General features: G+C 35.3%; 4 protein-coding genes and 1 long non-coding RNA gene across 6 annotated transcripts; 3 read left to right on the top strand and 2 right to left on the bottom strand.

The window, feature by feature from the left end:
- Positions 1-146: 146 nt before the first annotated feature.
- Positions 147-9,415, top strand: LOC113492360 (pickpocket protein 28-like). Of its 2 annotated transcripts, none has more exons than XM_026869838.1 (14): positions 147-1,246; positions 3,517-3,687; positions 3,802-3,931; positions 4,157-4,272; positions 4,711-4,816; positions 4,890-5,044; positions 5,174-5,285; positions 5,431-5,523; positions 5,597-5,736; positions 6,321-6,451; positions 6,694-6,753; positions 7,072-7,288; positions 8,804-8,977; positions 9,198-9,415. In XM_026869838.1, exons 1-14 carry the CDS (start codon positions 1,092-1,094, stop codon positions 9,310-9,312), a joined length of 1,875 nt encoding a protein of 624 aa, XP_026725639.1. In that variant the 5' UTR covers positions 147-1,091; the 3' UTR covers positions 9,313-9,415. The 2 variants fall into 2 exon arrangements, with proteins under 2 accessions (XP_026725639.1, XP_026725648.1); XM_026869847.1 differs by lacking the exon at positions 147-1,246 and adding an exon at positions 1,958-2,254.
- On the bottom strand, positions 9,333-11,111 carry LOC113492394. The gene is made up of 2 exons (XR_003400496.1): positions 10,979-11,111; positions 9,333-9,806 (listed from the first exon to the last, which is right to left on the bottom strand). It is a non-coding gene; the product is annotated as an uncharacterized LOC113492394 (long non-coding RNA).
- Positions 10,826-14,086, top strand: LOC113492374 (inhibitor of growth protein 3-like). Its single transcript, XM_026869857.1, has 11 exons — positions 10,826-11,010; positions 11,156-11,227; positions 11,320-11,517; positions 11,605-11,746; positions 12,035-12,134; positions 12,342-12,431; positions 12,605-12,716; positions 13,097-13,205; positions 13,345-13,440; positions 13,641-13,779; positions 13,858-14,086. The coding sequence occupies exons 1-11, from the start codon at positions 10,983-10,985 to the stop codon at positions 13,975-13,977; spliced, it is 1,206 nt and encodes a 401-aa protein (XP_026725658.1). The 5' UTR covers positions 10,826-10,982; the 3' UTR covers positions 13,978-14,086.
- Positions 14,087-14,554: 468 nt separating this feature from the next.
- On the top strand, positions 14,555-16,711 carry LOC113492383 (calcyclin-binding protein-like). The gene is made up of 5 exons (XM_026869868.1): positions 14,555-14,747; positions 14,832-15,045; positions 15,360-15,566; positions 15,781-15,949; positions 16,548-16,711. The coding sequence occupies exons 1-5, from the start codon at positions 14,724-14,726 to the stop codon at positions 16,636-16,638; spliced, it is 705 nt and encodes a 234-aa protein (XP_026725669.1). The 5' UTR covers positions 14,555-14,723; the 3' UTR covers positions 16,639-16,711.
- Positions 16,712-16,787: 76 nt separating this feature from the next.
- On the bottom strand, positions 16,788-21,183 carry LOC113492351 (trichohyalin-like). Its single transcript, XM_026869827.1, has 2 exons — positions 17,202-21,183; positions 16,788-17,126 (listed from the first exon to the last, which is right to left on the bottom strand). The coding sequence occupies exons 1-2, from the start codon at positions 20,438-20,440 to the stop codon at positions 17,075-17,077; spliced, it is 3,291 nt and encodes a 1,096-aa protein (XP_026725628.1). The 5' UTR covers positions 20,441-21,183; the 3' UTR covers positions 16,788-17,074.
- Positions 21,184-23,380: the final 2,197 nt, after the last annotated feature.

Genomic DNA, 23,380 nt, shown 5'->3' with positions numbered 1-23,380 from the left:
TCATACACAGATAAGGCATAATCAATATAAAATATCATTTTACAATCTTGTCGAAAAATGTAGAGTAGGTAATATATTGGAAAATTTTTATCTTAAAATCGAAGAAAACTCAATAATATTAGACAATGAAAATAACCAAAAGATTAGAATCGCCCCACAAATAGATAGAGTGGGTAGATACCCTTTAGATAAAATTCTCTGAATCTATAAAATAAATTCATCCTATTTACATAAATATTCATCCTAAGTACATCATTAAAATCTTTGTACGAAACATTAGTTCATGACTTAATCAGAGTGTCAGACACACACTGTAAATTATATCATTAAAGACATGATGATATTTCGCTAGTTAACTATTCAGTGTTTACTTTTCCCATATTGATGATTCAACCCTTTGAGGTCATCGTTCAAACCAAATGTTGCAGCTAAAAGGTCTATCCAAATGTTAAACAACTATTGTTGCTGATATGAATAATACAAACAACAATTAGCCAATTAACGTTCCTTCATGAGATAGGTAACGAATGTATCACGCAATCATAGTTCTTATACATCGTCTATGCATGATGCATGTTGACAAACTATGAGAAACTGTGCTCTGTTTAGCAGGGCAGTCGCCTTGCCAGGCCTTTCCATTACGTTATTGGAACTTTATACCCGGTTCAAGAACAGTTGACACATATAGTGATCTTTAAACTTTGTTATTTTTCATAATAATGTAAAATGTTGTTGTATTGGTGATCGCAAGCCCATTGTGAAAAGTGGCCGTGACTTTACATCGAGTTTGAATCTGATAATACAAGGCGTTTTTAAAGATTATCACTGCTTTTTTCCGGATGACTTTTCCGAAGGAAATGTTTTGTTTTGAAGTGGGATCCTGAACAAAAACTTTTACCTTAAAACGGCAAAACAAACTACCCGTTCATTTTAAGGTTTAACCACTTTTCAGGGCCAAAAAGATATTTGTTTTGAAATGATTGCAAGCACTGACTCTTGAAATTATAGAGCGGACAATTTGCTATATAAATAATTTTATTACAGCCTGTCAATAAAGTAGAGTACAGCATATTTTGTTGTTCTGAGCTATAATGGGAAATAAAAAACTAAAACATAAAGTCAATAGGGAATTGGATTCGAGACCTGCATCCTATTATTATCCTCCGATTCCACCTACAAGGGAATGCCAAATTAAATGTGAAATAATGAGGACTAGGGCCTTATTATCATCCATGTCCATGAACAGGTTTGAACTGATTATTTCAGAACTGTTTAATGTTTCTATTTGAATTAAAACAAGTGATACTTATAGTTAAATGAGTGTAGCATTCTCTGTATCGTGCTAACCCTACATTACATATTTAAACTTTCCTTATTTCATCGCGGTTAACGTAAATAAATTTGTTTAAACGAATATCTAATTAAAACAGAATAACCACTTAGTTGATAGCTATTAGTTAGACAAACTACCTACCTACTGGGTAATTGCTAATACATCCATTAGTAAACCTCATAGAGCTTTTACCTAATCCATCTATAAAAAATATACAGACTATTTTAATGTCCCTGGTGAATATTCTGTGAATTTTCCATTCAATAATAAAAATTAAAACCAATAGCCATTAAAGTAGGTGCCTGTTTTAATTAGCTGGGGCATTCACAAGTTAGGATATTATGTTATTTATTGCTTCTACATCGGCCTTTATTTTTTCGTATTTCACTACAAATTGCGATATTTGAACTAGTCTTTAGTGTCGTAAAAGCATATCGGTATTACAATAAGATCATTGAAGTAATTAAGAGGAGCATATGATACTAAATCTGTGTAAAATCCATCTTTACAGTTTTGGCCAACACGACGATTTATTTGCATTAATTAACTTAAATAACAAATTTAATTACCAGTGCTTTATATTTTCATTTCCCCGATAAAAAGAAAATGGTTAAGTATTTTAAATGTTTTTTTCAAACGATCCCAAATAGAGCACAAATGAGTGACTTGATACTCAGTTGCGGAAGTGTGTATCAGTTATAAACTATGATTACTCCCACTTTATTTTTATTAATCCCTGACTCTACCACTGATAAACTTTTCGTTAGTTAAAGTTTAAATGTTACTATAGCATGTGGTGTGTCTGAATGTGTATAACAAATTAAAAATGGATGAAACATGGAAACCCGAAAATAGCAACTCCTTCCTCAAACTGAGAAATATGAATACCACTGCAACGCCCGTTGAGGCTATTTTTAACAGGTTTAGTATAAGTACTTATTTATCGAAAACATTTAGGAGGTTTTCCTCTCTTTTTCGTCCTTCCTCCTTCCTTTCCTCCCAAGTTTACAACTCTAAACGTATTGATTACCAGTAGCTATTAAAATTAGTTAAATATTTCCTTATTCAACACGTAATTACGTCATGACAGAAACATAATAATGCTTACCGAATATAACACAGTTTGTTACAACATGGCTATCAAGATATTTCGTTCGGGGAAATATATAGCGTGTCAAATTTTGGCAGTTTTTGACAGCGGCCGATGGATGTCTAATTAAAATAAAAAATAGTACCTACCTAATGAAGTCATAACCGTGTATCTATTTGTGTTACTCACAGGTCGTCAGCTCTCGTGGGAAATTCGACGGAGGCATGTCTTGCATGTACAAATTGAAGCCTCACAATATTGTTAGAGTTTTCACTTAATCTCATGAATTGCTTTTACTTATATTATGTCAGAGTTCTTAATAGCACTTAAATCTCTGTGTTTTTCACACATCCACCTACGCTTAATTTAGTTTTGTATTTCACTTCTAAATTAAGACCTCGTTTTACCAAATAAGTTAGTTATCAACGATTAAATCTTGTATCGTTTGAATTCAGTTTAATGTTACTGGTTTTATTAACAAAAAAACTGGTCAAAACGGACATCAAAGTAACTTCATTGCGCAATAGCTTTTATCTACAAGGATATAGTAAATACATTATGAAACATAAATACATATTTAATACTCCAGAGTTTTTAAAATTCCGATAGTTATTAAATAGAATATTCCATCATTAATCGTTATGTATTTTCAGTAAACGAATGTCGTTCATAATTAATTCCCTAGTCCCATTAGTTATAAGTACTTGATTAGCCTGAACACAACATTAACTACATTTATAGAACTACACGAATTAGCATGACTTTTAATACAAATTGTCACAATGTCACCTACTCTACATTTGAACCTCGTTAACAATTGAATATTCATACTAAAATAATGTATTTAACAAATGTAACGGATTACTCAGCATTCTACAAATTTTAATTTAGTAATTGGCAAACCTGAGTCCCTTGGGATAACATTAACGGCAGAATGACTTTCTCGTACCAAGCCCAAATTAACCACATATTTTGTTTTGACTCCATTCGGTGTAGTCTCTTCCTGGCATCATGAAGCGACACTCGAGGTGAACTTCTTTTAAAAAACGTAGACTTTAATCATATCGGACCTAAATACTATTTTTATTTTTAGGGGGGAAAGCACGGTGAAATACCCTGACCTAAGCAATGAGCTACCTCTTGAAAAACCAAAAAAAAGAGACAGAACTAACATCATAAAAGATTACTTAGTGGACTACACAGCTAATTCTAATCTTCATGGCCTTAAATACATCGGAGAAAAAGAAAGAACCTATGTAGAAAAGTAAGTAGTTCTAAAGCTTAAAAAGTTGTATGTTTTTTAAAAACAAAACAAAAGTACTGCCAACTACAGAATGTGTTAAAAAGAATAAAAAAAATGAACTTATTACGTTTTCAGGATCTTTTGGTTGTTTATGTTTACATGTTGTGTAGTTCTTTGCGCGGGCTTGATTAGAAAAGTCTGGATAAAATGGAACGAAAGTCCCGTGATTGTAAGTTTTGCCGAAAACCCGACTCCAGTTTGGCAGGTGAGTTGTTACATAATAAAATTATTTTAATTACGTATTTTTTTTCTGATCGTAGAAACGCAATATGTGTAACTTTCCTCTATGTCTTTTTATAAAATAATCTTAACTGCTGTTTTGTTGGGATGCTTGGATAAAGGCATTCATATAAAGAGAATCTCTTATTTTTGTCTAGTATATTAGATGTTTTTAATTTATTTAAATGCTATTGTCCTTTTGATTTTGTAGATTCCCTATCCAGCGGTCACGGTGTGTTTTGAAACGAAAGCAATGCAAAGGAAATTCAATTTTACAGAATACTACCACTTGTACCTTAATGATCGCGAAAATCTTACGGAACACGAGTGAGTTAATTCAGAATGGCCATTTTTATTTTTAAACTAACCATAATAATTCCAATACTAGGTACAGATCAAAGTTATCGGATCCATCCTACTCTGTTCTTTTTGATTACTCATTTTCTACTACTACATTTTTCCTTCCATGATCCTTGAATAAAAACCGTAAAATCAATTTATTATTCCCTATTTGGGTGATTCTATCGTGCGTTTTTCATCACGTATCCGGGATTATATCTGGGCTATTTTATCTGACGATTTGACTCTGAAACACGTATGTCATTAAAATTAATAAGAAAAGGATTATTGCGGGAGTTATTCGTGCAGGACAATCTCGATGCGTGATGAAATCCGCAGTTACTAAATTAAAACACCTGCGTCCTGACCAACACCAACCTAAAGTCGTGCAACAACAAACCCAAACATCACTTTTCTCCGTTTTAGACGAGATCTATTTGAGGACATATCAATGGTATGCGATGACCACCTTGCACCATCAAACGGGCGAAGATTTTCTTCAGGAGTCGACACAGTTAACAACATTAAATCGGTGCGAAAATATAATTTTATTGAACACTTGTCAATAATAATTTTGATATTAATTATTTTAATTAATATTGTAGGTATCGCCAAACTTGACTGAAGTATTTTTTGGTTGCAAATGGAAAGATATTCCCAGTGAAAATTGTTCCGATTTGTTTTCTCCAGTATTGACAGAAGAGGGGCTCTGTTATACGTTCAATACTTTGGGTCCCGAAGAAATGTTCCGATTGAACAAGTAAGTATATACAGAAAAAAAAGGTCAATGCAAGTGCCCTATTCGTACTAAGATGAAATAGATACTTAAAAATGTTTGGTAGGCCTTCAAAGTTCATACCTAGTATTTATTTTTGGACTTTCTCTCTAGTTTGCATCGCGATTATCCTTATTTGGAGCATGATAAAACAGCCGAGTCCTGGAGTTTAGAAGAAGGTTACGCAAGCGGAACTCCCATTGAGACCTATCCTCATAGAGGCGCAGTAAGTATTCATGTGCTTAGCTTTCAATAAATTAATGAGAACATTAGGTATATCCTTCAGTTTTTATTTTAATTTATCTCAAAGTTATAAATAAGCTAGGAAGGTATATTCACCGAATTTCTTTAGCTGTTCCTTTTTTTTTCAGGGCTATGGTGTAAAATCTGGGCTAACATTCTTATTGAAAGCCAAAAGGATCGATTTGGACTACCTCTGCCGAGGTCCAGTACAAGGTTTCAAGGTAAAGATATTACTATTTATTTATACAATACGATTGAAGAAACTAGTTTTTCACTTCCTCTAATAAATTATAGATATTGTTACACAACCCGGCTGAGCTGCCCAGGCTTTCCCAACAGTACTTCCGATCGCCTCTATCGCAAGAAGTAGTGGTCGCGGTGAAACCTAAAATGATGACCACTTCCTACGGCCTTCGACCTTACGAACCGACCAGGTGCGTACGATTATTCTTTCCTTATGAACTCATATGTGCATACGTACATGTATACATTCCTAAGGGAAAATAATATATTGTGGACTCAAATGCAGTTTGCATTGAAAAAATTGTATAGTCGTAGCGTATGTTTACTTAATTAATTAATAGATTGATAAGAGCTGCCCAGGGGCAAAAATGACATTTTTACTTTCATTATGCTTTAATTGGGTCAAAAACCCACATGGGTATCATAAGAAAACCCTACTAATATTTCATTACTAGGTACTTACCAGGGTCCCGATTCTGCTAATTACAATGACCGATGTATGAATGGCAATTGTCAATTGGATTAAATTCGACACTATTTTGCCATTCATTCATAAATAGCGGAATTGGGTCCCAGTATATGAGTTTGTGAGATAGACGCGCACTAATGGACTTTTCTCATTTCCAATTATCTGAAGGCGTATAGATAAATAAAAATATTTAAAGCTACAATAATCCAATAGTCGTAGTTAGTAAATGCACCTTGCTTATTGCTCTATGGCAAGTGTATGAGATAGTTTAATACCCATAAAAATGTTACTTTTACTTGTTCACAGGCGACAATGCTATTTTCCAAGCGAGCGCTATCTCCAATACTTCAAAGTGTACACTCAAGCTAATTGCGAGATGGAGTGTTTATCGAACTTTACTTACACTCGCTGTGGATGCGTGCATTTTGGAATGCCTTGTAAGTAGCTTGTCCCGACACAATCCGGGTAAAGATCCCTAACTAGGTGTCCAAGTACGTAAGTAATAAACGATTAGATACAAGTCATTTTCCATACCATATCTGATACCTCCATCCTACATTATATTAGGTATTCCATACCCACATACAAGCACCTACATAAAAATACACAATTCTAGTTTATAGAGCGTTCGCCGTTCAGTATTTTGCAACACTGCTTAAAAATGCATTTTGCGTTCCAGATGGGCCAAATATGGAGGTCTGCAATGCTGGCAGCCGAGAATGTATAAAAGCAGCTCAAAGTAAGTCGGTCATAAATATAACGTTGTATTTCTATCAATCGAACTGACAGTATACCTAGCTTTCCAAATCTTAACAACATTTATACGCCCTATATAAGTAAAGAGAGAAAGATACAATTATACGGTGTAGATGACTGATTGAGCCTCCTTCGATTTCAAAATAACAGGTGTAGACAAATGTCTATTGCAGTAAAGTGCATTTCAATTTAGAAATGGACAAAATATTGACCTTTGATTAAAAAAGATGATTCATATAGCATAATTTATTATTATTTTTGTGATACAGTATCCTTCTTAATACACTCTCACCCTTCGCAGTGGAACTGGTGACTATTTCAATTCAGTCAGGCCTCGACGGTCACGCTAGCAACGACACTGATAATCTCGGAGAAGCCCTAAAGGTTTCATCTAAATGCCAATGTCTGCCGGCCTGCACTTCGATCGAATACGAGGCAGAAACGTCACAAGCTGACTACGACTGGGCCGCCATATTCAGAGCATACAGATTGGTTAATGTCTCTGAGGAATTAAAGGAGTGAGTGAGAAGATCTTGTTTTCTATACTTAATTTGTGTCATTATTAAATGATGTAAGTACTAAATACTATCAAAATGTAATTTGTGTCATTGTAATCTAGTGGAAGATTCAACAGGAACTCTGAGATGCTTAAAATTTACGTGAATATACCGAAATATAAAACACAGAAATCTAATAGCAGTGTCGAACCAGTTACTAGTATGCTTTCTCCGATTTAGCTATGTTGAAGTTCTAAGGTTAACGGATTCAAAAATTACAGTCGGGCTCTTTCCGCAATTATTTTAAGAGTTCATAATACCGATGGCCCCAGTTTACAACTGGATCAATTACGTAAAAAGAACAGGTTTTTAGGTAAATAGTTTTTATTTAAAGTGCTTCGTTTAAATTCTCTTCTGAAATAAGTATAATTAAGGTGATGTAACCACACAAATATGATCTTGTTTCAATGAACTGTTGCAAAATCGTTATGGCATATTCATTGGAGCACGGCAAACAAAAATATCTGTCTATAAATTATGTCCATGATCTATTCTATTTTGTGAATTTGACAGCTCAGACAAAAGAATTTGAATGCCTAACCTACAGTCGATACTACTTCTACCACAAAACGGTCCTCCCACCTAAAAATAATTCAGCCTAAATTAATGAATAGGGGATTACTATATTTGTGAGTTAATAATTTGCTACAATAGTGAAGTCAGCTTAAGTTATGTCGGTGGATTGGTTTGATGTAATGTTGTGGGTAGAATGTTAAATGAAGTTTACCTAGTACCTTTATGAGTACCTAATCTATTCTGGCATACGTCGCACGGATGACTGGCTGCGAACCTATGAATATTTTGTAGAGGTAGGGTTTTCTGTAAAAAAAAAACAGGATGAACGGCAGGAACTAGCTAGTCCTACGGAAAATGTTACGTCCGCTCTTCATGAATTTACAACAACTAGGCAGTTAATCGTAGGCCTTGTTATTAATTTATGAATAGTAGTTCAGTTAATGTCTATGTTATGTTAAAATATCTGTTTCACATATTGTTTTTAATCACACCAAAAAGTTTCTACATTTTCATCCAAATGATGCCATAATAAAAGTTCTTATTAAATTCCATATTCATATCGCAAAGTGTAATTTTGTGTTCCACACACGACTGATTTCAAGTTAACGACCTCTCAAAAATAAATCTGTCGGTCAATACCTTCTTGGTAATGTTGTAAAACAAAAAAGGAATGTTCCACCCCGTAAAAATACTTTGTATGAATCACTTAAATTCAATATCATTGAGCCAATGAAAGATTAATGTCAATGAACATTAAAATTTCAGCAATTGATTGTACAGCTTCGTTTTGTACTTTAAGTAAGACATTATAACTTGTTAAAAACAAATTCATTCACTTGAAGACTACTCAACAGATTGCTCCACGTGTAGTTTCCCAACTTCGTGATAGCCTGCCGAAAGAAAAGCTAGGATCTTTGAACTATGCCGTTAAATAACGCCGTACATTTTAAACTGTTTCAGCCTAACATACTCTCGCGTGATGGTGTTCTTCAAGGAGGCCCAATTCATCACATCTCGTCGCTCGGAACTGTATGGTCAAACTGATTTCCTAGCCAATTGCGGTGGCCTGCTCGGACTGTTCATGGGCTTTTCTATTCTGAGCGTCGCTGAAATAGTCTATTTCCTAACTTTGAGGTATGCTGTTGCTCATTTGGATTAACTTCAAATCAAAACTTACAAAAGTTCAAATTCAAAAGACCTTTTGATATTTTTTTATTAAATAGACTTACTTATTACCAGATAAGAAAATGTAAGTACGGTCAAGTGGTCAAGTTCTCCATATAAGGGCGAGAAAGAGTTAATATTAGAATAATGATACAGTTGCAAAATCAAATAATTCTGTTTTTTTTTTCAGATTGTGCTGTTTGCTGTGGCGCCGTCGTAACAAGAAGCGCCGTATTGATTTTACGACAAATGATAATATTCCCGGGCCGAGCCCCAACAAAGTAATGCACCCGTACAACGATTAATTGGACAAAAAAAACAACGATTACCATATCAAAACATTCATTATATTAAGCAGCTTAAGATAAACATTAATTAAATAAAGATTTACATTGATTCTTTTTGTAAGACACTGCATTTTAATATCTTATTCACAATCTTCACCTATTCATAGTTTTAATAGGCATAAGACGTTTTGCGCATAATTTTAAAACGTAAGAATTTTTGTTCTTCTTCACATTTTTTTGGAATGCAAATAAAAAGCTACTACGCATAAGTTTGTTTTATTAACCCTAAACTGTGCTAGGGCCGCTAGGCTTTTTCTTGGGGGCATAACCAATTCTATTATGTATTTCTTCAGTAGTTTTTGTTCCCAAGCCTAAGGATTTTGGTGTATCTTCTTGCATTTCAGCTGCCGAAGATGAGTTGTTCCCCTGTTCCCTTCGGAAAGCTTCATATTCTTGCAAATCATCTAATTTCAAAGTAATTTCCGTCAATGGTCTTCGAATCATTTTAGTAACTGCAACAAAAATACACTTTAGTAACCAAAACTGATACATAATACCAGCCTACATACGTCCCACAGCTGGGCAAAGTTATGAAGGTCCCGCATAGGGAAAGTTTGAGCCTTGATCACCATGCTAGCTCCCCGCAGGTTCGCGCTTTCAGATTCCAATTTTTGGAATCTAGGTGTCTTCACGGTGTTTTCCTTCACCAGAAAGTAGGTATATAAGTAATATAATTTTGAAAAAGTCACATTGGTACTTTGCCTATGCTGGGAACGAACCTGTGCCTAAGTATAATTAAGTTATAGTATTTAAGTTATATTTCATTTCACACATATGACACATAAATTAATTAATTATTAAAATACAAATTTTGAAAAGTTTAAATTATTTTGAACGCTTCGAAAATCATCGACAGTACAGTATATCCGAACGCAACTTTTCAAACTTTTGGTTGGTAGCATTGTGCACGCTTCTAGTGTAGTGATGAGCGATAATAGTACATTGTATGTCGATTTTCTTTAGTAGACATATCTACAGAAGCCTTAGTTAATTATTTTTTAAATGAATTCCTAATGTAATAAAATATCATAAGTGACAGATAAACCTAACGTTAATGATACTGAAACAAAATATATATAAAAAAAAGTTACCTGACCTCTGACTCTCTACTCTGACACAAGTAATGCGAATTAGGAATTATAAAATGTAGTACAGTGAAATTTACGTACATTATATGGAAATAAAATCATGATGCCTAAAAACATTATACGTGTCAAACATTATCATTTTAAAAAAACAAGTATTAATTTTATGTTCTTAAGCCAATTAAGATACGTTAATTTAAAATGGTTCTTATAATTTAGCAGCTTTAATAAGCAATAGTAACTTGCCATACAAATTTTGCTTTAATTTAAAACTCACAAATTAAAATGTTACATACCGTTGACAATAATATTATACAAATCAACATAATTATTTTCCCTAAAAACTATCGATATCGACAAAATGATTGAGAACGCCTTCGCCACTACACTAGTTACAAAAATTCCCTTGGCGTGACGTCGTATATTGTACACGTCAATACTGCGTAGTTTAATTGTGAATTTTCGTTCTTCTGGTTCTTTTGCGTGAAGATCTAAGTTCTTTTAAGTCTTAATATATATAATACGTTAAAACAACTCACCAAAATGCTGTACCTTGAAGATTACTTAGAAAGTAAGATGTCCTTTGTTCTTCTCCTATGACGTAATACCCTGACAAATATGTTGGTAGCCTTGTGGCGTACCTAATAAAGTGGCGCGGAAGTTTAAAAATATGCATTGCGGTCAAGTGTTAACTTTATTATTTATTTATTTTCCAGTGATTGAACATCTCCCTCAAGAACTGAGAGATAGGTTTACTGAAATGCGAGAAATGGATTTATCAGTTCAAAGTAAGTGTTAATAAATAAGATTGCATAGTACTTAGTTAAATTAAATGTTAAAAAAATGCAAAACTAAATTAAATTTTCATACCTATCAACAGATAACATGGATACATTAGAGAAAAGAGTGCGTACTCTGTTTGGTGGATGTAGACGTGGAGATATAAATACTGAACAGGCAAACACAGAATTTACAGACATCAAGCGAGGCTACAATAAAACTCTTGAAGAAGCTGATGAAAAGATGGCACTGGCTAATCAGATGTATGACTTAGTTGACAGATATTTGCGAAGATTGGGTAAATATAATGGATCTCTCTAAACAAATTAAAGCAAACTTATGACTCTCACCTTATGAATCAAACTTATTTGTATGTATTTTACAGACACGGAGCTGCATAAGTTTAAATGTGAACTAGAAGCAGATAATAAGGGAATAACTGAACTTCTTGAGAAGCGCTCACTAGATTTAGATGTAAACACCAATCACACCAGCACATCAAACAACAATCATTACAAGGATAACAGGTATGTTGTTTTATGGGTCAGAACAACTAATTTAAGTTCCTAAATTTTTTTGGCATCTAGTATAAGTAGGTAAAATAAATTATGAATGAATGGAATCTAGTTTTTCTATGTTCTATATGGGGGATAATATGAATGTGAAGCAATACAAACATATTTGGTACATAAAAGTGAATGGATAAAAAATATAGCAACCAAGAAGTTTGTCATGAATTTATAGACCCTTATTTCCAAATAAATTGTTTAATGGTTTCTGAGTTCAATGTTTTTAACTGTCGTCACATGTAACAGGTACAGAATCCGAGCTGAAAAGCGTCGTGATAGCTGGGGGAACCGTGAGTCCCGCGGTCATTCCTCTGGGAATCTATCTAGAATGGACTCTGCCATACAGGTAGGAGTTAATTTGATGCAGTTTTCATTATGACGATAATATTCTGACGTCTTAATTGACTTGAACCACTCCGATTATAACTGAAAGTACATACTTTCGAAAAAATGTTATACACAAAACATTGCCTTATGACCTGTTCTTAAGCAACATATTACAGTCAAATTAGTAGTTTTTACTTGTAAATAAATTTATTTTTATTTTTAACAGGCTGCTTTGGGACGCGAATCCTATTCTCTCGGACATGCTGGTAGTGCTATAGCTGCTGCAGCCAGTCAAGCTATAGCAGCCACGCAACAGGTAAGCATTCTGACCTTATTCGTCCCTTCCAGATATAAATCTACTTTTTGTAGCCAAGATTCTTGGGAATCAGAACATGAGTTTTAAATTTTTAACATTACCAAAAGAAAAGAGTCAGTGAGGATTGCCTCTTATTTAAATAATAAATAATATATGATTTATATTTATTCTAGATGCAATATGGCCGCCGTACAGCCTCCCTGAAGGCGTCATATGAAGCTGTTGCTGGAGGAGAGCTGGCTCACCATGCTGCGCTGCAGACTCATCACACACACCATGATCATGGTAACACATAGCTTTTAGTATCCGATATGATTTTCTGCTAACCCTGCCCTCTTATAATCCATCTATATTTGCTTTCTTTATGCCATTACTAGCTTTTTGCCCACGGCTTTACCGGGTCGAGGTCGGTTTTATCGCGTTTCCAAGAGAACTCTTCAAAAGTCCGGGACAAAAACTATCCTATGTTGTTTCTCAAGGTCAATCCTATCTCTGTACCAAATTTCATTAAAATCCGTTCAGTGGTTTAGACGTAAAAGCGTAACAGACAGACAGAGTTACTTTCGCATTTATAATATTAGTAGGGATAGAGGGCTTCACGTCCTTTCAATGCTACTCTAAAATATAACGTAAGTTCAGAGTACTAAATATTTGTACTTTTACAGGTCATGGTATGTCTTCAAGCCACACTCCGAGTAACAGTGTTCATGGCCATCACACTACCTCTCATGGTCATAATAATTCGGCTTCTTCAACCAAAAGGAACAAACAAAAGTAAGTAACAGAAAAAAAAGGTTTAAGTGTTTTCTTCTTTACAAACTTCGTTGAAAACACTTGAATATTCCTTCCTTGGTTTGAGAATATTCGCAAGTAGCTCATTAATGGCTTAATTTACCGACTATTTTTGTTCCAGGAAAAGCAACAGCTACAGCTCTTCCAGTGTGGGTGCCCACACAAGCACGCAAGCTGTCGCATCGGCTGCTAGCCGTTCATCTTCGCCTACTGTTGTGTATGTTCCAAGAACTTTTATATTTGTCATTATTTTGTCGACACACATAATATATCTGTTTACGTCTCACTATACCTATAAATAAATATTTTCATGGGTTGTAGTAGACTAGAAAATAGATTAAAAACCAATATTGCCAAAAAATATAATCATTTTCATCAAAATGTACCAAACAATTCCTATCTGTTCTTGTTTTTTAGGGCCATGAACACTGTCGTCAACAACGTTGCTATAGAAGAACCAATGGAAGAGGAATGGACTTATGACCCCAATGAACCTCGTTATTGTATCTGCAACCAGGTGTCTTATGGAGACATGGTTGCTTGCGATAATCAGGACGTAAGTTTTAATTCCTCAGCGAATTTACTTCATTCATTTGGTAATTGTATACAAACAAATGTATTTTATCTTTTGCAGTGTCCGTACGAGTGGTTCCACTACCCGTGCGTCGGCATCACTGCCCCACCGAAAGGCAAATGGTACTGCCCTCAGTGCCAAACCAACATGCGTCGCAACCGCGCCCACCGAAAGAACTGAACTATCTGCGACGATGTTATTGCTTAATCTCACTGTAGTAATTATCGTTTATATGCCATTAATCATCATCCTACCTATGTATCTTATTCAATAAATAATTCCATGTGCATTCAAGTCTATTATTTAAGTACCACCGCCGTCCTTTTTTAGATAGCTTGGCATCGTATTAATCCTAGAACACATGCTTTTAAGAAACTAATAACTTTTTAAACTCGAAAGTTTTTTAAAGTTTTCTCGCCCGTAAAATCATTCGAAAATAAATCTCGTAAACAAAACTGTATTCCGATCCCAATTTCGCAAAATTGCGGCGCGGGTCGTAAGAAATGATACAATTATAACAATAAATAAAACGATAAAAATCCCGAAAACATTTCAGTTAATCCCCTTTAATCCAAATAAATACACCATTCAGCCTTGATTTTTTTGATTAAGTACATCCAACTTTTGATTTCTAGCTAAAATTCATGGACCTAATCAAATTTAGTAATATATATGGCAACATTGATCGAAGGTTATAGAATTTTCTACCAAGTAATTCATTCAACATTAAAGTTCTAGAACTGCTGCCCTAGCAAATTTTACACTCAATCATTCATTCATTGAAATCTGGTCAGACAGCAGTGTGTTGTGGTTAAAGTTAAAACTTCAAAGTGCAATAAATTGCTTATTACAAGTAGAGAATAGCGTCAATATATTATTTACAGTGATTCATTATATTGTGTCTTGAAAAACTATAGTTTTCCAAAATGTCTGAAGCAAGGATGAAGGAGGTAGGTTCTAGTTTTATATATTCATCATCAATTCAATAACATGCCGAATAACCTATTAAGATAAATATATTTATTTGTATACAGTTACGAAGCGATGTCGATGAGCTGAATGAGCTGTTGAAACTGGCGAAAAGGAAGCGTGCTCAAGATTTAATCTCATTAGAAGTGAGAAAATTGGAAACCGAATTGATTAAAATAAAGGAAACCATTGCGAAGAATGCTCAGGCTGAATCCACCCCGGCACCTTCAACAGCGCCTGCTCAGAGCAAGAGATATCAAATTAAATTAAACGGATATGGTAAGTAATCTTATGGAAGTGAAGATGACTTGCAACAAAGTATAAATTCTACCATCTTAAAATTATACTATTCACAAGCTGAATATCAATGTAGTATTCAGTATTCTATACTAACCTTGGAATAAATACATTATGAAAGATGCTCTAATGTACTATGTTGAGATATGAAACATCTTAGGTTTTAAAGTTTTGATATGAAAGCCTAATATCTAGATGCCTAAAACTTACAAAAGACAATTTAAAAATCAGCTACCATACCTAATTAAGAAATAAGATTCTGGATTTCTTATGAGAATATGAATATTAATTTTCAGGTTGGGATCAGTCGGACAAATTCATCAAAATATTCGTAACATTAAAGGATGTGCAATCTTTACCAAAAGATCAAGTATTCTGTAAACTCACAGAAAAGTCTATGGAATTACATGTTAAAGATTTGGATAATAAAGACTACCTCCTTGTTATCAACAAACTGCTGGACTCCATCAATGTTGAAGAGAGCTACTGGAAGCAGAAGACTGGTAAGAATGAAAATACTTGTTTAAGATTTATTTTAAAGTTAAATATGATTATGTTGTGAATTTATAATATATTATATTAGCCAGTGAAAAATAACGAAATTTGGATGCAATTTGTTCAATTGTAATTCTAGGTCTAATAAAATGTCAATTTGAAGAATTAAAAATTAAACACAGTCTACAAGCATTTTACATACTAAAATATGACTTCTTACAGATATGGTAGTGATATTCCTGGCAAAATCCCATCCTAATGTAAAATGGTCTCACATGACGGAACTTGAGAAGAAGACTGAAGATCAGCGCAACAACAAGATGAAGCCACCAACTCCTGACATGGACAAGTCTGACCCACAGGAGTCGATCATGAGCCTCATGAAGAACATGTAAGTGATACAATCATATCTCTATTTGATAGTTGGTAATTAAAGTTTATTGTTACTCCTATACGCACCTTAAAAATGTATAATGTAAGGTAATACTGAAACTTGTTAAATAAGAGAAATCTACTTTCACTTTATAGATTTTTTACTCACTTTATAGATTTTTTAGTTTATATGACTTCAATGCAAGCCTTGAACAAAGCAAAGAATATTTCTTTAGTTGACATTCATTTGGAAACAGTATTGTATTACAAATCTTGTTTTGATGCCCATTCTGTCATTCATTTAAATATATCTACTATCATTTCAATATATGGCTAGTATTCTAATGATAAACATGCATTATCTTGTAAGGTGACCCTTACAACCTTAAGAAGACTATGATATATATGAAAAATTGTTTGTTATTTATAATTTCATCTAAATTCCAATTCTAGAACAGGATTGAATGATCACTATTGCATTTTTATTGTTTGGATGAAATATCTTGATAATGTTATATTAGAATCATATTAGTCAGATTAAAGTGACAATAAAATGATAAGCAGTTTTTCTGGTCAATAATTTATGATGGTTATATAATATGTTTATTTACTAACAGGTATGAAACTGGTGATGATGACATGAAGAGAATGATTTCAAAGGCCTGGTATGAAGGACAACACAAGAAGAAAGATACATTAGATCTGTAAATGTGTTCAACTTTAATATAGTATGTGCGTAAAATTTTATTTTTAAGGAAAATAAATCAGATTTTTGTAAAAATGGGTTTCATTTTCAATTTAATTAAAAGTGTAAGAGAAATGGTTCTACTCATTTATGCGTTGGCGCTGTGTGTTATTATTAATTACTGAATCATTAATGTGAGTAGCACAAGAGAAAAAGATAAATTATTGGAATTGATCACCAAGGCTACTGCAATTAGTAAGTGTGCAAAGTTACATTGGCTGTAGAAAGTTAGGGTTTCGTTGGATATCTTGGGGATAAATAATAAAAAAGTATTATAACACACAATATTTATTTCTTTATGAATAATACATTAGAATAGAGATCATAACATTGAATCTAATAAAATCTACAAGATAAGTATTGATTAAAATGTTTAGTAGAATTACATAGTTTCATAGCTTAGTCCACCTTGATGGGATTGTAGTAAGAAGTCGCGGGTAACCAGCGGGACCTGGAAACAAAACAGTTTTTTAGACGCTTATAATGTGAATACTGAAAAGAGGTGCTTGGCGAATTTAATACATACATCATTTTGCTCTTTTCGGGAATGCTTGGAGTCATCATTTTTATGAACAGAGCACACAAGTATGCGCCTTGCAATGAGTATAAGACGTATTGCCAGGATCCACTCATGGCGTCCTCATTTTCAGTTTTGCCATTAATGTTAGCGATTGTCCTAACGTTTCGTGATCGGCCCACTTCTTCACGGTCCCGATTTTCATTTTGATCACGACGGTCAAATCTGCCGCTTTCTGCCTTAATTTCTCCGTAGTTTTGACGGTCGGCTGAACGGGCTCTTCGGTCTGCTCTATCAATAGCAACTACTCTGTTTAATCGTGATTCTGATCGCCGTTCTTTGATCTCACGAATTTGTCGAGATAACCGCACATTTCGAGTGTTTCTATTGTCACTGGATACACGACCAATTTGATTATCTTCACGACTTTCTTGTCGCTCTGAAGTTACCCTTGCATTATCTCGGGAGTCACGATTCATCCTCTTATCTCTTACTTCACGGCGACCATCAATAGTCCTTTCATTAACGCTATCTCTGGACCGATCAATCCTTCGTTCTACTTGTACCCTTTCACGCGACACTCGACGGACTGTATTTTCCCGACTGTCAGCCCTAGCTTCTCGGATTATCCTCTCAGCTCTCATTTCACGACGTTCATCGCCATTCCTAGCGTTTCGAGCCATCCTCCTGTCTTCACGGGGACTGTCAACATTTCTGTCTTTTAAGCGGTCGGTTCTCTGATCACCTTGTTCTCTTTCATGGGATATTCGACGGTCTGTATGTTCTCGGCTTTCAGCCCTAGCTTCTCGGATTTTCCTTTCAGCTCTTATTTCACGACGTTCGTCACGTGCTTCAATACTATTTCTATGTTCGACTTGTAATCTTTCACGACCCATTCGGCGGTTAGCGTTTTCTCTACTCTCTAAACGGCGATTTTCAACATTTGCGCTTAGTCGTGCCTCACGAATATTTCCACGTTCGAGTTGTAACCTTTCGCGGGTCATTCGACGGTCAGTATTTTCCTTATTGTCAGCCCTAACGTCTCGAGCCGTCCTTTCGTCTCTAGCCTCCTGACGTTCATCAGCGTTTCTCTCAGCAAGAGTATTCATAATTCGTGCCTCACGATTATTCCTACGTTCGACTTGAAGTCTCTCGCGAGCCATTCGTCGTTCAGTGTATTCTTTTTTAACGGCCCTAATATCTCGAGACATCCTTTCATCTTTGGCCTCTCGACTTTCATCAACTTTCCTTTCGGTAAGGGTATCTATAATTCGTGCCTCACGAGTATTTCTGCGTTCGACCTGTAATCTCTCACGAGCAATCCGACGGTCAGTATTTTTAATACTGTCAGCCCTAACATCTCGAGACATTTTTTCGTCTCGGAACTCTCGACGATCATTTGCATTTCTTTCGGCGAGGATATTTATAATTCGTGCCTCACGAGTATTCCGACGTTCGACCTGAAGTCTCTCGCGACCCATCCGACGGTCAGTGTTTTCTGTCTTGTCGGCCATAGCATCTCGAGAAATCCTTTGATCTCTTACTTCTTGTCGGTCATCTAAATTCCTTTCATTCACGGTATTCGTAACTCGCGTATCACGTACATTACGCCGCTCGCTCTGTGATCTCTCTCGAGACATGCGACGGTCTGTGTTTTCCCGAGCTCCTCGAGTCATCCTCTCATCTCTCACCTCTCGACGCTCATCAACATTCCTTTCATTTAAAATATTCCTTACGTTTGTTTCACGGCCATTTTTTCGTTCTAGCCTCTCTGGTGACATTTGTCTATTGTTGTCCCGAGTGTCTCGAGAAATATTTTCGTCTCGTACTTGTTGACGATCATCGAAATTTCTTTCGTCTAGATTTCGAATGCTTGCCTCACGTGTAATTCTTCGTTCCACCTGAAATCTCTCTTGAGACATGCGACGGTTTGTATTTTCCATCTCGTTAGCCCGGACATCCCGTGCTCGGCTGGTTTCTCGGCGTTCATCGATATTCCTGCCATTTAGCGTATTCGCAACTCGATCCATCTGAAATGTTTCACGAGAAATTCGACGTTCTGTAACTCTAGCATCACGAGAAACCCTTTCGTCTCTCGCTCCTTCACGAATTTCTACTTGGATCCTGTTATTCCTTGATTCAGGGTTATTTCTTCGCTCGGCTCTTTGAGACATACGACGGAAAGTATTTTTCCTTATGTCATCCCTGGCACTAACATCTCGTGTCATAGCTTCTCTGTTATCCCTGCGGGCAACCTGAACTCTTTCGAATCTCCGGTCAGCATTTTCTCTTGTCAATTCAGAGTCCCTAAAGTTTTCAGCCTTAGAAGATCGTTCAAACCTTTTGGTAAGAGATCGTTGGGTAGCATGGTGACGGTTTTCTTTGTTCTCTTCTTCCCTTGATTCGAGTCGGATCCTTTCGGTTAGCCTGGTATTTTCAGAAATCATTTGCCTTTGGTCACCCAGACGCTCCGATTCTCGGCGTTCATTAATATTGGCGCTTGTTATACGATGAGTTAATGATTCACGTCGTGCAACGCTTAACCTATCCCGTTCAACAAAAGAACGACTAGTCAAATAGATAGTTGCGCTGTCCCTTGTCTGCCTTATCATATCACGAGTTTCTCTGTTCGGCGCAAACCGCAACTTTCTCAGCCTAGTTCCTTCTCGCATTTCAGATTTAGATGGACGCTCATCACTAAGACGGTTTACGCTGTTTCTGGTTGAAATATAACGCAGGGAATCGTCCTGAGTATTACGTCGGTCTTCGGCATCCCTGGGTGAACGATCGACTACCCTTCGAGTTTCGTATTTTAAATCCCGAACGTTATCAAAAATTCTGTCCTTGTCGTTAGTTTCCAGACCTCCGCGATTCAGATGGTTATCAGATCTTTCGAAGCGACTTTCAACTCGAGATGATCTGGCTGTTACCGCAGGGTATCTTGCAGACCTCTCTTCGCCGTCTCGTATGGATCTTCCTCGGGAAAGGCGACTGATAACAGATTCACGCTGTCTCAGTGCATACCGACGATGCTCACGAATTTCTGTACGGTCGTTTAGAAGGCGCAGAGCAGATGTAGTTTCGGGGTAGTGGCGTCCATGAAGTAAAGTCTTCGTATCGCGAAAAGCGGTGCTTGGTTGACGCTCACAACACTCTTGCCTTCCATCAACGAGGTTACGCTCGGTGAACGTTGCAATCGGTTGAAAAACCGCGACTACCGCAAGTAGTAGTAAACGCCAGTAATTCATAGTAACTGTGTACTATATTTTTTGAGACTTCTTCCTGTCGCGATGAATTCGTTGGAAGTGTACCGTTGGCGGTCGCTTCCGAACTGAATTGTGAAGATCTGGGACCGCCTTTTATACAGCTTCGGAACTGTGTCGATCTAACGCATATTAGGCGCTAGAACGCATTCAATTTTCAGCTTCCCACACGCAAAAAGATTTCTTTGTAGCTCGAATGATCTAGATCCTTGGGTTAAACATTATTTCAGGATATTTTCTAAATTGTAAACATAACTACGGCCATAATAGACGTGTTTATATATGTAATCCTAATATTTTTCATTGTTACCCAGTATGCTTACCCAATTATGCGTTTTCGTTGTATTGGAATACAACATATACTTTTTATAAACACATTTACTTTCGAATTAAGTGGCACCTCTTCTTAAATCTTCACGCTTGTTCACTTATCGCTAAGCGATTAATATTAATTCACATTTTCCCAGGGTTTCCGTAGTGTTCTCATACAACATTAAATACTTACATCGTTACGAATTTCAGGATTATAAATGATATTCTAAATCATAGTTAGTATAAATTCTCTAGGATCAAGTAGTTTCAGGCGTGTTGTGTTGCCAGTATTATCACTGGACACAGCTGCACAAGAAAATTTGTCCCCGCGCGTAAAATAATTATCTGATTGAACCCGCTGGAGCAATAAATAGAATCCATAAATTGATTTTGTATGACGTCAATGTAGAACACGTTGTTTAAGGATAGGTATTTTTCACCAACAATTTATGATTTTTATTAAAAAACAAAGGAAAAATGCGAATGCACTTTTGTCATGAACAATAAATAGGTATTTACTCCAACTGAGGGAGTAAGAAGGACCACGTATGATTTTTTAATGAATTTTGTTTCAACAAATTTTTTCTTTATGTTTAGTAAGGTTTCCTTGGCTGAATTGGTAAATATTACCGCGTTGTGTATGTACCTATGTTCGTTCGGTCGAACGAACGACCAAACGTATCGGATATAAAAGGTTTTCAATAATTAAACTCTATATCCCATCGTTTTAGGGTCTCTTACCATATTATTATGACTTATTACTAATTAAATTATTACTTACTTTCTATTCCTGTCTGGAACTCCGTTATTCTCTTAGATACTAATGCAGAATAAATTTCATAATATATTATGATCATAGAATTTTAATTTTAATTATTGTGCGGCTGTTCCTACGACCGACGTAAGTACTTACCGCATACTTTAAATGAGCGAAACGACTCTGATCAATCTTATAATAATTATTAAGATACTAGCTTTTGCCCGCGACTTCGTTCGCGTGGACTTCAGCTCAATAAAAAATGGTTATTGTGGGTTATTCCTAAGAGATAAACATATACCATCACGAACTTTTTTGTAGACCTTTTTAAGTTGTACAATACTGTAGTACATTGTTTTGGTCTATCTTGTAGGATTCAGTCAGCGTTTGCAATGTAAGCGCAAAAAATGTGTTTTTTTACGACCTCACATTAGAAACCTCAAAAATTGTAGCCTATGTGTTATTCTGATGTATAAGCTATATTGTGGTAAAGTTCCATTCAAATCCATTCAGTAGTTTTTACGTGAAAGAGTAACAAACATCCATACATCCATACTTACAAACTTTCGCCTTTATAATAGTAGTAGGATTATAAAAGATGGAGCTAATTTAGCCACCCCATTTCAATTAAACGAGGTTCCATAAATAAATAATTTAAAGAAACTTGAAATCGTTTTTTTACATGTGTTCTTATCCTATTAGTATCAATAGCCTCATAATAATAACTGTTGTGGCCTTTTATGTTGTAAACAGTTTCTTTGCGTACATCATCATTCAATGTAGTAAACTGCGTGCACATTACAACTTGAGACAGAGAAAACTACATACCTAAATGGAGAAAGCTGTGTTCAAATTTCATCAAAAGATTTCATGATAAATTGAATTTAAAAAAATCACTTCGTGGTCGTACAGTATCGTTAACTTGAATGTAAAGACGGATAGTCGAGTGGCTGAGGTCACCACGCCATACGCACAGAGTGCAGTGTCGCGGGTTCGATCTCCGTGTAGGCCAACCATTTGTGTGATCCACGAATGCCTGTACCGAGTCTGGGTGTCTCTGTGCATGTGATTTAAATGAGTGTGAACCATTTAAATCACATGCACAACACTTTTTTTTAATTATTGGTTTAGAAATGTATTGAAAATTAAATAATAAGTTGTGATTGATACATAATAGTACCTACAAGTGTTTGATTTACCAAATAAAAAAAATATAATTTAGTTTTTGGATCTCATTTGGAAGTCGCTACGGATAATATGCGAAATGGTAATATGAAATTACAAGTTACTTGGTTTTTTTACGAAAAGTTGTAGTTTTTTGTATATTAATGGATAGGTATTTTTTAATTTGTCCCGCAAACATAAATTGACCAAATTACAGTGAATGAAACTTACGCGTGACGTCACGATTGAGTATAAATTTTACAATATCGTTACGTCACAAGCCCCCTCTCCTAAACTTTAAAGCACTTAATCTTTGTCAATCCTAATTTTTCTGAAAAAGGAAAAAACGTGTCTCATACTTTTCAATTATCTAACTGATGAGATTTTTTCTTTTTATACCCAGTTATCATCCCTATTCGCTTAAATCGCAAGGTCTATTCAGACAGGTAGAAGTCAGCTTACGAAAAACAATACCCAAGCCACTCGAAAATTGCTGATCATTATTCACCTTTCTGAAGCTGATACGACGAAAACCAACAAATATGCCTTACAGCTTGCTGTTATTCATCGCAACTTACCTTTGAACAGATGTAGTTACTAAATTGATATAGTCTAGTATTATTACACATTTATTCATTTTGATCTTTTTAGCCGAATACAGAATAGGACCCAAACCTAAGTGATATCTCTAG

Source organism: Trichoplusia ni, chromosome 1, assembly GCF_003590095.1.
Source record: "Trichoplusia ni isolate ovarian cell line Hi5 chromosome 1, tn1, whole genome shotgun sequence".
In the NCBI taxonomy this organism is placed as follows: Eukaryota; Metazoa; Arthropoda; class Insecta; order Lepidoptera; family Noctuidae; genus Trichoplusia; species Trichoplusia ni.
This window is presented reverse-complemented; position numbering and strand designations above follow the sequence as displayed.

What these genes read in the sequence shown, in the direction of transcription:
- LOC113492360 (XM_026869838.1), top strand. Translation starts at nt 1,092, where the DNA reads ATGGGAAATAAAAAACTAAAACATAAAGTCAATAGGGAATTGGATTCG. An exon ending in GAAATGTTCCGATTGAACAA is followed by an intron (nt 5,045 to 5,173) that starts GTAAGTATATAC and finishes CTTTCTCTCTAG; the next exon opens with TTTGCATCGCGATTATCCTT. An exon ending in GTCTCTGAGGAATTAAAGGA is followed by an intron (nt 7,289 to 8,803) that starts GTGAGTGAGAAG and finishes AAACTGTTTCAG; the next exon opens with CCTAACATACTCTCGCGTGA.
- LOC113492374 (XM_026869857.1), top strand. Translation starts at nt 10,983, where the DNA reads ATGCTGTACCTTGAAGATTACTTAGAAA. An exon ending in CAGATATTTGCGAAGATTGG is followed by an intron (nt 11,518 to 11,604) that starts GTAAATATAATG and finishes TGTATTTTACAG; the next exon opens with ACACGGAGCTGCATAAGTTT. An exon ending in CTATAGCAGCCACGCAACAG is followed by an intron (nt 12,432 to 12,604) that starts GTAAGCATTCTG and finishes TATTTATTCTAG; the next exon opens with ATGCAATATGGCCGCCGTAC.
- LOC113492383 (XM_026869868.1), top strand. Translation starts at nt 14,724, where the DNA reads ATGTCTGAAGCAAGGATGAAGGAG. An exon ending in CTGAAGCAAGGATGAAGGAG is followed by an intron (nt 14,748 to 14,831) that starts GTAGGTTCTAGT and finishes ATTTGTATACAG; the next exon opens with TTACGAAGCGATGTCGATGA. An exon ending in CTACTGGAAGCAGAAGACTG is followed by an intron (nt 15,567 to 15,780) that starts GTAAGAATGAAA and finishes GACTTCTTACAG; the next exon opens with ATATGGTAGTGATATTCCTG.
- LOC113492351 (XM_026869827.1), bottom strand. Translation starts at nt 20,440, where the DNA reads ATGAATTACTGGCGTTTACTACTACTTGCGGTAGTCGCGGTTTTTCAA. An exon ending in CCCGAAAAGAGCAAAATGAT is followed by an intron (nt 17,127 to 17,201) that starts GTATGTATTAAA and finishes TTTTGTTTCCAG; the next exon opens with GTCCCGCTGGTTACCCGCGA.